The 16047-nt window shown below is 44.3% G+C and overlaps 1 protein-coding gene across 2 annotated transcripts in view; it reads right to left on the reverse strand.

Annotated features, from left to right (window-relative positions):
- Positions 1 to 16047, reverse strand: part of LOC137048825 (copine-8) — a 180814-nt gene that overhangs the window by 35790 nt on the left and 128977 nt on the right. For both annotated transcript variants that reach the window (XM_067427123.1, XM_067427124.1), the window contains 2 exons: positions 14817 to 14870; positions 14063 to 14124 (listed from right to left, as the gene is read on the reverse strand). In XM_067427123.1, coding sequence (XP_067283224.1) covers positions 14063 to 14124; positions 14817 to 14870 — 116 coding nt within the window. The remainder of the gene's footprint in view (positions 1 to 14062; positions 14125 to 14816; positions 14871 to 16047) is intronic.

Raw genomic sequence — 16047 nt, forward strand, 5'->3', positions numbered from 1 at the left:
TTTGGGGCCCATTGAAGTCCATTATATGGAGACAAATCCTGGAATGTTTTCAACAAAAAACTTAATTTCTTTTCGACTGAAGAAAGAAAGACATGGACATCTTGGATGACATGAGGGTGAGTAAATTATCTCTAAAAGTTTATTTAAAAGTGAACTAATCCTTTAAGCGCATACAAACAGAGCAAGAGTTCCCTTTCAGTCGGTCACGTTCGACGTACGTCAGAACTGAACCGACGAATGGGATCTTACTTTAGAGACCAATCCTACTTCGAGCATCTAACAACGAGCCAATGAAATTTGGCATGCGATCACGCATTCCACGCTCCGCCCCGCAGCGCGGGTATAAATAGGAAGTGGAATGGTAGATCAGCGCTTTCTACTTCGGAGCCGAACAGTCTTCATTGCTGTTTCTACGAAGAGCTTTCTGACTACGAGTCAAAAACATTCCTGTGAAAGAGTTTGCCAGTGCGGGTGATACGGCGCGTCAGCGAGAGACCGTCCACTTCAGTGATAGAGTGTACAAAGAGCTGTTGGTTCGCTGAGCGTTTCCTTACACACACATTACAGTTGGTTCGCTGGGCGCTCACACATACATATCACTGAGAGCTCACGCAGGCTTGCACTATCGAACTGCGTGGAGCCGCGGTCATCTCCCTGAGTGCTTCAGCACTAAAAGAGCAACTTCCATTCACAAAAGAGCAACACGGTTTGACCCTGCGTCTTTTTCAAGATGTCATTCAAGCCGTGTGTTTCTGGATGCGGTCGATTTCTGTCTCCGCTTGACGGACACGTTCGTTGTCTCTCGTGTCTGGGCGCACAGCACGCTGAGGCTGCGTTCGTGGATGAGACATGTTCCCATTGCGGGAATATGTCCATTGCAGTGTTGCGGTCCCGTCTCCAGTACCTCAGAAGAGGTGGAACACCATCGTCCATCCCCCGATCTAGTGGTCCTCCAGCTGCAAAGCAGAGGGCTACTACTTTGGCTGATGACCTTGGTGGGGACCTGAGGGTGTCGGTCAGGGTAAACCCGACGGGTCTCACGGCTCCTCGGGCCCCTCCCCCCTCCACTGTACCGGTGGAGCTTCCGGAAGGGCGCGCTGACCTCCCACGTGGAGCGCCAGTCGTCTCTTTTGGGGCTCCGGCGGAGGACCAGATGTCGGTTGCTGCATCGGGGGATGAGCTAATGGGTTCCGAGGATGAAGACTCGGCTGCGTTGCCCCCTTCGGGTGTGACAGCGTTGCCCGAGTCTGACCCGGAACTTACGGCTATGCTTGCCCGGGCCGCCGCAAGTGTCGGGCTTGAGTGGAACCCTCCACCACGTCCCGAACCTTCGCGGCTGGATGATTGGTTTCTCGGGACGGGTCGCGCTGGTTCTCAGCGTCCCGCCCCGGTGCCTTTCTTCCCGGAAGTGCATCAGGAGCTCACGAAGTCCTGGGTAGCGCCGTACAGCGCACGCCAGCGATCGACTGACTCCTCCATCCTCACTACTCTCGATGGTGGTGCAGCTAAGGGTTACGAGGGGATCCCTCCAGTCGAGCGGTCGGTTGCGATGCACCTGTGTCCTAAGACCGCTGCGGACTGGAGGCACGCCCCGCGTCTCCCCTCCCGGGCGTGTAAGTTCTCGTCCGGCTTGACGGGCAAGGCTTACTCAGCCTGCGGAGAAGCTGCATCAGCTTTGCACGCCATGGCGCTCCTGCAGGTCCACCAGGCCAAAGCGCTCATGGAACTGCACGAGGGTGGTTCCGACCAGGCAGTTATGCAGGAACTGCGAGCCGCGACGGACCTCGCCCTCCGGGCGATGAAAGTCACGGCCCGCTCCCTGGGTCGGGCGATGTCCACCTTGGTGGTCCAGGAACGCCACCTGTGGCTGAACCTGACAGACATGCGGGATTCGGACAAGGTTCGGTTTCTAAACGCCCCTGTCTGTCAGGCCGGCCTCTTCGGCGACGCCATCGAGGACTTTGCCCAGCAGTTCTCGGTGGCCAAGAAGCAGACGGAGGCCATCAAAAACATCCTGCCCCGGCGGCCCGCTGCTGCCTCCACCCAGCCGCCCGGGGCAGCCCCCCAGTCTGCTCGTCGCCGAGGGCGTCCTCCAGCGTCCGCCTCCGCCCCTGCCAAGCCCAAGCAGCAGCCTCCACCCGCGAAGCAGGGCGCCGGACGCAAGGGGGCCGCCCAACCCGTCCAAGGGCCCGCCAAACCTGCCGGCAAGCGTAAGGGGAAGCGGCCCTGAGACGGGCAGCCCAGGGAGAAGAGGAGCTGCTCTGAGGGAGATGATGTCCGCATCCCTCCCACCCCCCCGGAGGAGGACCGGGGGGGCAACACTGGTCACAACATCTCTGCCGCTGGCTCTCCGGAGTCCAGCGGTACCCACATTTTCACCAAAAGAGCAATTTCCTCTCTCTCTGGGCCCCAAGAGGGTCAGGTTGGCAGTGTGCGACGCCCACGGGCCTTGTCACTCCTTTCCTACCCTCCCGTCGCCAGGGGGCAGCTGTGTGGGCCTCGAGGACGCCCCCGGGCCTTCTCACCCACACACTGCCTCTCTTGTGAGCACTCAGTCAACACTCCGGGCCGCCCACGGGCCTTCCGGGTCGGGGCTGAGTGCTTCACTTCCCTGCCTCCGGGCAGTGGACAGCAGAGTGGGCTCCGAGGACGCCCCCGGGCCTTCTCACCCACTCTCTGTCCAAACCAGGAGTGCTCAGGCAACACTACGGGCCGCCTCCGGGCCTCCCGAGTCGGGCCAGAGTACTCCGCTTCGCTGCCCCACCCCGGGCACGTCTGTGGTGCCGTTGGTCCCGCTTGTACGGTCTCTGGGGGCCTGGCTAGGTCTCCCCAGGCCGTCTCGCTGGCTCATCCGTACCATCAGACTCGGCTACGCGATTCAGTTCGCACGCCGGCCACCCAAGTACAAGGGCATCCTCTTCACCTCCGTGCGAAGCAGCGATGCTCAAGTCTTGCGGTCAGAGATCGAGGTCCTACTGGCGAAGGACGCGATCGAGCCGGTTCCTCCAGCCGATATGAAGACGGGGTTTTACAGCCCCTACTTCATTGTGCCCAAGAAAGGGGGTGGGTTACGGCCAATCCTGGACCTGCGAGTTCTGAATCGGGCCCTGCACAAGCTCCCGTTCAGGATGTTGACGCAGAAACGCATTTTCCAATGCATCCGTCCCCAGGATTGGTTTGCAGCGATCGACCTGAAGGACGCGTACTTCCATGTGTCTATTCTCCCTCGACACAGACCGTTCCTACGCTTTGCGTTCGAGGGGAAAGCATATCAGTACAAGGTCCTGCCCTTCGGGCTGTCCCTGTCGCCCCGCGTCTTTACGAAGGTCGCGGAGGCAGCCATTGTTCCACTCAGAGAACGCGGCGTTCGGATTCTCAACTACCTCGACGATTGGCTGATCCTAGCCCAGTCGAAGGACCAGTTGTGCGAACACAGGGACCTGGTGCTCAGTCACCTCAGCCAGTTGGGCCTTCGGGTCAACCGAGAGAAGAGCAAACTCTGTCCCACACAGAGGATCTCTTATCTCGGTATGGAGCTGGACTCGGTCAACCGGACGGCGCGCCTCACCGAGGAGCGAGTCCAGTCGGTGTTGAACTGCTTGAATATGTTCAAGAGCAGGACAGCGGTCCCACTGAAATTCTTTCAGAGGCTCCTGGGGCATATGGCATCTGCAGCCGCGGTCACGCCGCTCGGATTGCTTCATATGAGACCGCTTCAACGCTGGCTCAATGGCCGAGTCCCGAGGTGGGCGTGGCAGAGCGGTCAGTACCGGGTCCCAGTGACTCCTTACTGCCGCCAAACCTTCAGCCCGTGGTCCAGCACTTCGTTTCTCCGGGCCGGGGTGCCCCTAGAACAAGTGTCCAGGCATGCTGTGCTATTCACGGATGCCTCCACCACAGGCTGGGGGGCCACGTACAACGGGCATGCAGTTGCTGGTCTGTGGACATTTGGCATATCAATTGCCTCGAGTTACTGGCAGTACATCTGGCACTCCGCCGCCTCAAGGGGCCGCTGCGTGGCAAGCATGTACTGGTCCGTACGGACAGCACCACGGCCGTTGCGTACATCAACCGTCAGGGTGGTCTACGCTCCCGTCGTCTGCTCCAACTCGCCCGCCACCTCCTCCTGTGGAGTCAGAAGCAGCTGAGGTCGCTTCGGGCCATTCATGTCCCTGGTGTGCTGAACCAGACAGCCGACGAGCTCTCTCGTCAGCCGACACCTCCGGGAGAGTGGCGACTCCACCCCCAGGCGGTCCAGCTGATATGGGACCAGTTCGGAGCCGCACAGGTCGACCTGTTTGCCTCTCCGGACTCGACCCATTGCCAGTGGTACTATTCCCTGACCGGGGGTACCCTCGGCACAGATGCACTGGCGCACAGCTGGCCCCGGGACCTACGCAAGTATGCGTTTCCCCCAGTGAGCCTTCTTGCACAGACTCTGTGCAAGGTCAGGGAGGACGAGGAGCAGGTCTTGTTAGTTGCGCCGTATTGGCCCAACCGGACCTGGTTCCCAGAACTCACACTCCTCGCGACAGCCCCTCCTTGGCCGATTCCCCTGAGGAAGGACCTTCTTTCTCAGGGACGGGGCACGCTATGGCACCCGCGTCCAGACCTCTGGAATCTTCATGTCTGGTCCCTGGACGGGACGCGGAGGTTCTAGATGGACTACCACAAGCTGTCGTAGATACCATCGCTTCAGCTAGAGCCCCCTCTACGAGGCGCCTCTATGCTCTGAAGTGGAACCTGTTCGTTGAGTGGTGCGCTTCCCGCCGGGAAGACCCCCGAAGGTGTTCGATCAGTGTCGTGCTTTCCTTCCTGCAAGATGGGTTGGAGAGAAGGCTGTCTCCCTCCACCCTCAAGGTATATGCTGCAGCAATAGCAGCGTACCATGATGTAGTAGAAGGTAAGTCCGTGGGGAAGCACGACCTAATCGTCAGGTTCCTCAGAGGTGCGAGGAGACTAAATCCTCCTCGTCCATCCTCGATACCCTCTTGGGACTTAGCTCTAGTGCTCCGAGCACTTCAGAGCCCTCCCTTCGAGCCCTTGGCGTCTTGTGAGTTGAAAATCTTGTCAATGACGACAGTGCTCCTGACGGCATTGGCCTCGATCAAGAGGGTAGGGGACCTGCATGCACTTTCGGTCAACGAATCGTGCCTAGAGTTCGGGCCAGGTAACTCTCACGTCGTCCTGAGACCCCGGCCCGGATATGTGCCCAAGGTTCCTACCACTCCCTTCCGGGATCAGGTGGTGAACCTGCAAGCGCTGCCTTCGGAGGAGGCAGACCCAACCCTGGCTTTGTTACAGCCCAGGCTGTAAACATGTTATTTTTTTCTGCTGTAAAGTTGAGAATTTTAACATGGGGCTCAATGAGATTCTGCTCCCTTCTGGAGCCTGCCTCTAGTGGCCAGTTAAGGAATTAGTTTACATTACTTCCGTATTGGCTTCAAGAGAGATCGCGGGAGGTTGCCGCTTGATCGTAAGTTTCCCGCTGACATGTTGCAATATTCTTCTCTGGTTTTATTGCTTTATTTTACATCCCAACCGACATAACAAATGAGTCAGAGTCTCAGAGTCAGATACGTAAATTATTACGTTTTTGAAATCACTACCAGGAAATAACCTGATTCATTAATAAAGGGCCAGATTTACTAACACCTTGCTCCAAACGTAACCCCTTTTTTCCATTACCGTCAGGATTTACTAAAGACACGCAACAAAAAATTAGCGCTGAAAAGGCATGGACAGAGTTATTTTTGCAAATGACCTTATTGCATTTGTAGGAGTTTCCCTTTCAGACGCAACATTTATGGGAGGAGAGTATCGAAATGAATCATGCAAGGTGATTTACCGCCCCCCAAAAGCATGTCTTTAAAGGTGCACTATGCAACTTTTCGTCCACTGGAGGGTGCCTATTCTAAACGGCTCGCGAGTACCGGACTTTTATTATGACGGTAAGGAACACAGTCGCCGGGCGCCCGCACTTCCGCTTTTTCCGGTCAGGTAAAAACAGCAATTTTTATCGTATCAGATACATTTAAGGGGCCATGGGCTTCGGCCATCTGTCCGCTCTCTTCCCTGAACTGAAATTAAGTAGTGGACTGTACTTTCCACACGATTGACATCAGGTTCAAGTACGCCAGGTTGGCTGGTGGTTATGTTGCCCGCATACCGCCTCCCATGGCCGAGACTGGTTTTACAATACCTGACGGGTCGGGGCTAGTAATGCTACTGCTAATTAAGGTTGATATCTCTGCAGCATTTTTTTAATGACATCATCGCCCTTATTTCTTCTCATTCTTTTGATGCGTGTAGGTCATTTTTTGGATATTTTTACCTAAATTTTTACACATGGCACCTTTAAACCAAGTTAAAATTTGCGCTGCTCCTGGTATATTGCGTTGGCCATTATGGAAATTATCCAGCTGCATCTGGGTTCTTTAATTTGAGCGTCACCAGTAAATCACACAGAGAGCTTTCCACCCTCGCTTTTTTGGAATTGCGTTCTCATGTTAATTTGCCCTGTTTAGTAAATCTGGCCCAGAGTCATTGCGTTGCCTGGTTATCAGTTTACATAAAACAGGTTTTTTGTAAGTTATCGGTGAACTGGTGTGCGTGTAAACGTGCTCCGTCACATCATATATGCTGGTTAGGTTATTTTGTGGCACGTGAGAGCTCATTAGTTGTTAAGCTAACAGACGGAATACTGATGATGTACTGAATCCATTCTGCCATTTGAACTCCCAGTAGATTAGATTAAAGCAAATAAGAGCCAAGTTAACATGCAACAGCATAAAATAATTAATGAATCTGGGGAGCTTTTCTCATGATGTAAAAAGACAGCTGTTAGCGTGGCTCAATCCGGGGAGCAAAATCGTCAACCAAACGCGCAAAAACATGGCTGACAACAGCTGTCCTTTGAGATAACTCCACACACAAAGCTGTAATTTACGACTGCAGATGCTTGCGGAGTTCTTCTCCTTGAGGGCTCCCTAATACCAATTAACTGATTGGATTGTTCTTCATCACAGTGGCTGTCTCTCTAGAGCGCTGTGCTCTTCATCTCCCGCAGCTAATGAGGTGCACTCCACACTAGTGTCAATCACTGCTCAGGGACGCCACAAAAAAGACAGATGACAGAGAGATGGCGACGAGAGAGATAAGAGGAGAAAAGAGCGAGAAGATAAGGGAGAAACGCTAGCTGTTTATCACAGTAAAGCATTCATTAGGCCTAATAGCAGGTCAAAAATATGGCATATTAAATACAGTCGATATTAGTTAGATATAAAAAGTCTACGGAAGTAAATGAAATAAATATTTAATTTAAGCCATCTTGAGTCATTTAATTTAAATGTAAAAATTGACCCTTGTCCCCGAAACCAGGCTTGTGTGTATTTGTAGCAATAGCCAACAATACATTGTGTGGGTCAAAATTAATATTTTTTGTATGCCAAAATCATTAGGATATTAAGAAAAGTCATGTTCCATTAAGACATTTTCTAAATGTCCTACCGTAATATATCAAACATTTATTATTAGTAGTAATATGCTTTGCTAAGAACCTCGTTTGGACGACTTTAAAAGCGATTTTCTCAATATTTAGCACCCTCAGATTTTCATATAGATGTATCTCGACCAAATATTGTCCTATCCTAACAAAGCATACATCATGGAAAGCTTTCAGATGATGTATACATCTAAAACGACAACAGCAACAACAACAACAAAAAAAACATATTTCATTTAATGAAGCAGATGTGGATTATGATTGGTTAAAAAAGTTAAATCCATTCATTCTCCAAACCACTTTATCCTCTGCAGGTTGTGGAAAAATTATGTTATATATTTTTTACATTTAAACAAAATCACATAAGCAGGTTGTTAGGCAAGACAGCATGTCAAATAATTATAGTGCATTACTGATTTTTATTTTCAGGCAGTTTGCTGTTGCCAAGCAACTTGGAGCATTAATATATAGAATTCAGTTGATATACTGTACGGTCACAAGTGTCTTTACAAAGATTTCAAACGTGTTTCTCACAACTAGATTCGAGAGGCGGAAAAGTATTTTAAAATATAATATAACTTTTGTACCTATTGAAAACTTCTCTAACTATCTCAACGTGGTATTGAGCAAGCAAGGTAGATGTACCAACTTTTGCTCCAAACCAGTAAGTGTGCTCATTTAGTGAATATTTTGCTGTGGGCTACAGCATAAACACTGTCATGCAGAATTACACTAACAGTGTTTCAGACTGCAACAGCCAACAGGTGCAGGGAAGCTTTTATCACGGCAGAGGAAAAAAATGTGCATAAATAGGGAAACGTAAAACGTGGCTGCCATTACGTAATGCGAGAGAGTTCTCGACAAAATCCATTTACAGCCCTACATAACTTTCCACTCTAGCTGTTCACACAATGACATGCATCGAAAAACAGCAGCCATTAACATCGCTTTGGGAGTTGTCTTCTGAAAAATAAGATGAAATATATAAATGCGCATACTGTATTTGCACGTGCCTGCATTTCTGTTTACTTACTTAAAGGGTTAGTTCACCCAAAAATGAAAATCCTGTCATTTATTATTCACCCTCATGTCATTACATATGGAGCTAGAATAATGACAAAATGATCTGAATTTGAATTGTATAAATCTGATTTATTGACAAGTGTAATCTAACAAAATTGGTTATTATGTTGCATTTTACATAGTTTTGAATTTGAATTTAAAAATTTTGAAAATAGAACATTTGAAACTGAACACATCTGAAATGTTTTATGGCGAAATTGTATAGACATGTATTTCCAAACAGCAGATATTTTGCTCTGAATTAATAGACTGGAAATATTCAGTTTTTGAAAATACAGATTCAAGAATTCAGATGGAGAATAAATTCAGAACATCACATTCAATATTCTAAAATTCAAACCGCAGAAATTCAGATCTTACAGAAAGTAGGCCAGAGGTCATCATCAGGGAAGAGTAAAGGATGTCAGAAAAGTCAAACGGAGCACCATCATTTCATGTCCTATTTGTAATGGAATAAAGAGACGATCAAACGGCCCTTTTATACTTTTTTGTTTACGGTAGTTTAGATTAATTCAAATTTTTCGTGCATAGTTTACAAAACACAGATTAGTCAAGAAAATCTCCGCATTTGACGTCACCTGTCGTTCTCCAGGGCTGAATCCAAAATCGCCGCCTAAACCCTCATTCACTATTCCTTACTTTAGTCCACTAACACAGTTAAATTGAAAGAGTGAATGAAAACGAGTGCATGAAGTCGGACAGCCGTTGAGTGTACATCGGCTGTATAGCTATTGCGGTGTGGGGTTGAATGGGTGCACTCGAACATGTCCATGTTTTCGGATAATAGCTGTCCCCTCAAATAATGCCCTCTTTGAGGGTATAGGGGGCGATTTCGGATTCAGCACAGGTCTGTTATAGTAGTCTAATATAATAGTAGTCAAAGTTATAATAGTCTTATAGCAGTAGTAGGCTACCACTTCTTAAACTGTACAGGGCAGGTCCTAGATCAGGGAACTTTTCAGTGCAACTTAATGCGTTTCACAGAAAAAAAATGTGTATCCGATATATGAAATATTAATCAGCACCCGGCCTGTTTTATTTAATTGTGCGGTAAACCACACGAAAAATTAGAAATCTAGCCAAAATCTCATTTTCCATGCATTAATCTAAACTAAACGAAAAAGTATAAAAGGCCCGTTTGATAATTTCTCTTTATTCCATTACAAATAGGACATGAAATGAAATGATGGTGCTCCGTTTGACTTTTCTGACATCCTTTACTCTTCCCTGATGATGACCTCTGGCCTACTTTCTGTAAGATCTGAATTTCTGCGGTTTGAATTTTAGAATATTGAATGTGATGTTCTGAATTTCTTCTTCATCTGAATTCTTGAATCTGTATTTTCAAAAACTGAATATTTCCAGTCTATTCATTCAGAACAAAATATCTGCTGTTTGATAAATACATGTCTATACAATTTCGACATAAAAACATTTCAGATGTGTTCAATTTCAAATGTTCAATTTTCAACATTTAAAAATTCAAATTAAGAACTATGTAAAAGGCAACATAATATTCAATTTTGTTAGATTACACTTGTCAATAATTTGACAAGTGTATTGATTTATACAATTCAAATTAAGATCATTTTGTCATATTTCTAACTCCATAGTTACAAACCCATAAGGCCTTTGTTCATCTTCGGAACACAAATTAAGATATTTTGATGAAATCCAAGAGCTGTCTGACCTCTGATCAGCAATGTCATTAACAATTTCAAGGCCCAGAAACTATTTGTTAAAATAGTCCATGTGACTAAAGTGGTTCAACCTTAATTTTATTAAGCGACGAGAATACTTCTTGTGCGCAAAAAAAAAAAAACTAAAACAAACATAGCGACTTCATTCATCTATTTCTTCATGCCTGTATCAGTCCTGTGTGGTTTACGTTGGACGCATGCACTTCGTAGTGCTCAATTAAATAGCATTGACCAATGGTAAACCGGCATTCTGGCGTAGTTCTGACGTATCGCAGAAGCGCTGCACTGTACACTCTTAGAAAAAAGGGTTCATTGGGGTTCGATATAGAACCATAGGGTTCTTTACTCAACTCCAAAGAACCTTTTATGCTAAAAAGGTTCTATAATGACAAGAAAGAACCCTTTTTGTCATAAAGGTTCTTTAGGCTATTATTCATTCATATATTACATTACTCTGCAATATTTTGTAGTTGTACTTAAATTATTTTTTATTTAACTGTTGCAGTAACCTAAAATCACATTTTAATCATGCTGATTTTTGGAGGAGAAAATCTAAACAAAAAAAAAAAACATGACAATCTTTTTGTGATATTGATTAACTACATAAAATTAGAAAAAAATATATACATTTTCTAACCCCCATATCTTGAATGTTGTGATCATTCACATGCATTCATAATGCACTTGAATACACTGAATAATGCAGTGAAATGTTTGTCAATAATATGAAATACTTATTCTGGAAAGGACAAACCCAATGATAATGATGAATGAACCCCTAAAAGGTTCCATATAGAACCTTTTTCCTGGTTACAAATAACCCTAAAGGGTTCTTTTGATTGAACTCTTAAAAAGGGATCTATATATAGAACCTTTAAGAGGTTCCAAATACGTACACACGATATAACCTTTTTTTAACCCCTTAACTGTCACCCCCCTTTTTGGGAATAGTCATGAAAATGCACTATCCAAACTTAAAGGGCTGTAATTCATGACTGCTTTGGAATACTTAGAAGACTTAAGTTTGGTCTTGATTAAAAGATGACAATCAGCAGATTATTGCTGAAGTGAAAGCATTTCAAAATATAAAATAATAGAAAAGTTATGGAAGTTTAAATTTATTGAAAATACAGTACTAAATATTTTTTTATTTTATATAAAATAAATATTTTACAAAAAAGTTTTACTCTAAAATTACTATCAAATCAAAGCCATATGTCTAACCAAATTGTGTTCCAAATTTGAAGTTGATATCACAAAAATTGAAGTCCCCATAAGATTGTGTTTAGGCGCTATACCAAAAATAGCCACCGGTTGTCATTTAATTTCCATTGATTGTTTATTTGATGTATTTTCCTGTAAATTTCTCCCCAAATTTCACTTCCATCACAAAACATTTACCAAATATGGAACATTGAGACTCCTTTCAAATGATATGTGTTTTGTCAAGAAATTATGTGTTTTGTCAAGATTACTATTTTACTGTCATCATGTAATTTTTATCATAAAACAATGGACACATATCTCCTCAGGAGTGTTAGACTTTTCCAACAATATATAGTTTGTCATGATTACATTAGGATTTAAGTGAAATATAGTGAAGTAAATGTAAGCGGGACAGTGACAGTTTTAAGGTTCTATATAGAACCTTTTTTTTTCTAAGAGTGTATTTAGTACGTCGACAGCTAAGGAGACTAACAAAGACATGAATAAATTGTTGGATAAAGTTGTTATTTTGCGCACAAAAAAAGGATTCTTGCTTCATAAAATTAAGGTTGAACCACTTGAGTCACATGGACTATTTTAACCACGTTTTTATAAATTTTCTAGGCCTTGAAAGTGTTCATTAAATTGCTGTCTAGAGGTAAATGAGCTCTTGGATTTCATCAGAAATATCTTAATTTGTGTTATGAAAATGGCAGTGTCAACTAGACTTTCCTCTGTGAAGGCCTCATTGACATAACATCCAGTGGCACTGATCCTCAACAAAACTGTATCTTTCGTGATGACTCCGGTCTTCGACCAGATAGAACAGGACAAATATTCTGAATGTTCCGATCTAGTCTGACTCCTGACTTGTAATGCTGCCTGAATCTGAATCAAACACTGTTTGTTCGTTGACCTGAGGAGAACTGGCACCCCGACGGAGGCTAATTCTCCCATTTTCTCCATTCTGTCATCTGATGGAGTTTTGGTTCCTTGCCACCATCGCCTCTGTTCCCTTTGGCTTTTGGTTTGCTTAGTTTGGGACACCAAATAATCAACTATATTACTAATCTGCCCGCATTGACACTATATTATAACTGAAATGAGCTGATAACATCACCGTTTTCACCAGAACGGCTATACAGCCGAAACAAATTCTGTTGCATTATTTTGCTGTTAACACTGTGAAGCAGCTTTGACTTGTCAAATATTTACCAAAAAATACATTTACCAAATAAAACCTGAAATGAGCATGAATACAAAGTACACTTCTAATCACTTGGTAAAAGGAATTTACAAGGTTCATCCTTTCTTTCTTTCTTTCTTTGTAATTCACAGTGGTTTCATTATTCACTGATTATCTTCACCTCTTATAAAGCTTGCATGTGAAGAGTCAAAAAGTGCATTGTATACCAGTTTATGGATTTGGAACATCATAATAATAACAATTATAATAATTACCACAATTTGTTGAAATTATAATTACAACATAGTTTAATAAATTATTCCATCCAACCATCATTCTCTATTAGCGGTCAAGTTCTTCACTGCAAAAAAAAAAAAATGCTTTTCTTACTTAGTATTTTTATCTTGTTTTTAGTCAAAATATCAAAAAAATACTTATATTAAGAAACATTTACTAGACAAGTACAAATTATTGTCTTGTTTTGGGAAAAAATAACTCATATGAAGTTTGAATTAAGATTCTTTTGCTTACCTCACTGGCAGATTATTTAGCTTATTTTAAGCAAAACTCTCTTAATTTTGAGTTATTTTTTCCCAAAACAAAACAATTACTTTTGCTTGTCTAGTAAATACTTCTTTAAGATTTTTTTAGATGTTTGGACTAGAAACAAGACAAAATTACTAAGCAAGAAAAGCATTTTTTTGCAGTGTTCATTCTATGATTTCTGCTTTCTAATTGGATGGGATCGATAAATGATGAGCTGGACATTCCAGTACAGCAAGTGCTAGAGACACATGCAGACTGCAGACAAATTCATCTCAAGCGCACTGACCTTTCACCACAACATCTCCGACTAAAAGGAAGGAGTAGCCATTAAAACGGACGTCTGGCGGTGTCGTGTCAGAGCAGAGGTGACCGTCAGCCTCCCTCTTGCCACCATAATGAAAAGCGTCGCTCAACGTGGGCGTGTGATCTGCCATGCATGGATGCACCCTGCCTACCCCTCGCATGTAATCGCACACACATAGCAAACACCTGTGCTAAGAATAGCAACCCAACCTCATTTATCATCTACCATGAATGGACTTGATCAGTCATGGTGTCCGGCTTTTTTGCATGATGTCTTTCATCTATACTGCCAGTGTAATTACCAAGAAGCACTCAGAACGGACTTCAAGAACCTGTCGAGACCTGCAGTTGAGGACGCAGGCTACGTTCTGGGCGGTTTGGGAGTACTGCCAAATCCTGCTGTGTTGTCACCACTGGTAATGTGAGAATTTAAAGTCACTTGCTTTCCAGGAGCATGTGTTGTCTGTTGGGGTTCCCACCTCAGAAGCAGATTGTAAAAGAAGAGTGTTTGCAAATGAGCAAAACGTCACTTACCCGCCTTTGATGTAGTCCAGGAAGGTGACTTCAGTATCCACAAGAAATGATAGCAGTGTCACCTGGAAACAAGAAAATCCCATGATTCCCTGTGATTCCCTGTGCTGTCATGTCGTTATATCAGCGATTGACTGATTCTTCTAAGTGAAACTGATTTAAGTAAAGAGACTGCCTCAAGCATACGCAACAAAACAGCAGCTAAAAATGATGGGGAAACTTCTTTGAAACTGTATCTTGTCAAGCTACAAGCTAGCCAGAGATTGACAACAGTGAAATTGTCATTCAAATTTTCGCACAATTGAAAAACCCAATTTCCAGCAAAAACAACTATATTGTGATGTATATCGGTACACTCTCAGAAAAAAAGGTACAGATGTCACTGGGGTGGTACCCTAAGGTACAAAAGTGAAAAGGTACATCTTTGTACCTTACTCACCCCCAAATGGTACATATTAGTACCTTAAAAAGGTACATATCAGTACTTTAAGAGTGCAAATTAGTACCTTAAAGGTAAATAGTAGAACCTTAAACTAAAGGTACATATTAGTACCTTTTAGGTTTTGAACCTAAAGGTACCGCCCCAGTGACAGAAATGTACCTTTTTTCTGACAGTGTATCGTGAAATAAATGTACACATGCAGTGATATACAATTTTTGTCATATTACCCAGCATCAATGTTACTTTTAGTTTCTCTCCAACACAGAAAAAGGAACAAAATCACACACCTAGCAAGAATGCAAAATGTTTGCTTACGGTTCCAGAGTTGAGATATTTTTTCTTCTTGCCTTTCTTCTTAGGGTTTATGACCTGTGCAGAAAAAATGAGTGAATGTAATTGCTTAAAGAATAACAGAATTTGTATAAAATGACTACAAACGCTACACAATTTAGATGTATTGACTGCCCTTCTACACTCAGTGTAGAAAACTTCTAAACAGCAACTATATTCTATTTACACTAAATATAACCGAACACTTTATTATTAAACATGCATTAGACACATTACTACCAGTTTTCTAATATATCCTTCAATTTTATTGAAAAATAAATGCCTTTCCAATCTGATATGTGATGGGAAAAGTTGCAAAGTAAAAGTTGTTGAAGTTCGGCAACAGGCAGATTCGAACTTGGGTCGATTTGCATTAAAACGTTCCACCATGCGGCAGAGTCCTGCAACGGGTCGGGTACCCACATAAAAGTGGCTAAAACGGGTGGATTGTGACATTTATAAAATTCACAGGCAGGGATGCAGGCGGATAAATAACTCAGTGCGGGCGGGTAGTAGCACGGATGAAAATATGTGCAATATTTCTGTGGCGAGGGGGACGAGCGAGAGAGTGAGCGAGACTGGGGCGTGATGGCAAATGAACGTTACCTGCGAGTCAAACAGCTCGAGTCCTCTCATGAGGGAGCTCGGAGGCATATGGACGAGCGACACCAATAGGACGAGATATCACCAGACCTGAATTTGACGTTGAGTTGTGTTTACGTTTTATTATTTGTGTGTGTGCGGCAGTTGTCCGTGAGAGGCTGCCTACGTTACTTTCGTTTTTTTTTGGTTAAAGTATTTTAAATGTTCGACGGTTCCCGCCTCCTTCTTCCCCCGGACATTCTGTATTACAATTTCTATGTCCAAATTACCATTACACATACACGCAACAATGATATGCCATTTGAGCCATCACATCACCACCTCTGCGACAGTGCAACTTTTGTGCCTCTCGTATCCCAGATGGAGCGAGCGTTGCAGGAGTAGCAATGGATGAAGTAAAAGTAAAGTTGGTGAGTAGAGAGTATATAAAATTGTTGATGACAAATCTTTAAAGGCCCAGCCTGTTTCATTAGCCCAGTCATGATGCTGTTGTGATGTTGAGAGAGGTGCAAGATAAAAAAAATAAAGCATTTTAATTGGAATGATTTTAGCGTGTGTGATTTATCGCGGGCACGGGTCGGGTAACGGGTCAAATATTAACGGGTCTGAGCGG

Source organism: Pseudorasbora parva, chromosome 20, assembly GCF_024679245.1.
Source record: "Pseudorasbora parva isolate DD20220531a chromosome 20, ASM2467924v1, whole genome shotgun sequence".
In the NCBI taxonomy this organism is placed as follows: domain Eukaryota; kingdom Metazoa; phylum Chordata; class Actinopteri; order Cypriniformes; family Gobionidae; genus Pseudorasbora; species Pseudorasbora parva.